The sequence below is a fragment of the Merops nubicus genome, unplaced genomic scaffold (assembly GCF_000691845.1).
Source record: "Merops nubicus isolate BGI_N331 unplaced genomic scaffold, ASM69184v1 scaffold4409, whole genome shotgun sequence".
Classification (NCBI taxonomy): Eukaryota; Metazoa; Chordata; class Aves; order Coraciiformes; family Meropidae; genus Merops; species Merops nubicus.
Window position 1 is genome coordinate 6,429 of NW_008632883.1, and position 533 is coordinate 6,961.

The 533-nt window shown below is 59.1% G+C and overlaps 1 protein-coding gene across 1 annotated transcript in view; it reads right to left on the bottom strand.

Annotated features, from left to right (window-relative positions):
* Positions 1-44: 44 nt before the first annotated feature.
* Positions 45-533, bottom strand: part of LOC103780359 — a gene marked incomplete at its 3' end in the record, with an annotated part of 8,820 nt that continues 8,331 nt past the window's right edge. The window contains exons 8-9 of the mRNA XM_008948028.1: positions 428-474; positions 45-116 (exon numbers count right to left, since the gene is read on the bottom strand). Of these exons, the coding sequence (XP_008946276.1) occupies positions 45-116; positions 428-474 (119 nt within the window). The remainder of the gene's footprint in view (positions 117-427; positions 475-533) is intronic.

The window sequence follows — 533 nt, forward strand, 5'->3', positions numbered from 1 at the left end:
AGCTGCCCCGTCAGGGAACACAGACAGGGCACTCCATGTCCTACCTCCATCTTCTTCTGCGTGAAGAGTCCTCTTGATCATGCAGTAATCATTCAAGTTCTCACGGGGCTGGAGTTCTGGTGGAATGACAGAAAGAGCCTGAGGGACTCAAGGGCTGCACTGGGTGCTGTGGGGGACCCTGGGACACACACTGGCAGGGTGAGCATGAGGGGCAGCTCCCAGCCCTCACTGGCACCATGAGGGGACCTCAGCTGGAGCTGCTGGAAGATGCTCTCAGCTGGGGATAGCAGGTGTGGGACTGGGCTCTGGCAGGTCACTCAGAGCCAGCTGGGCTGCCTGCAACTGTCCCAGGATGGCAACAGGCTCTCCTGCAACAGACCTCCTCCCCTCCCTGCTTCAACATCTCTGCAATGGGGACCCTCCCTACCTGTGTAATGATCCTCCTCGACTTTGATGGGCAAGGCCTTCCTTTTCCTAGGAAGGCAAAGGGTCATCCTGAGTTGAGGGAGGCTCACAGGGCCCGGGGTCCTGCT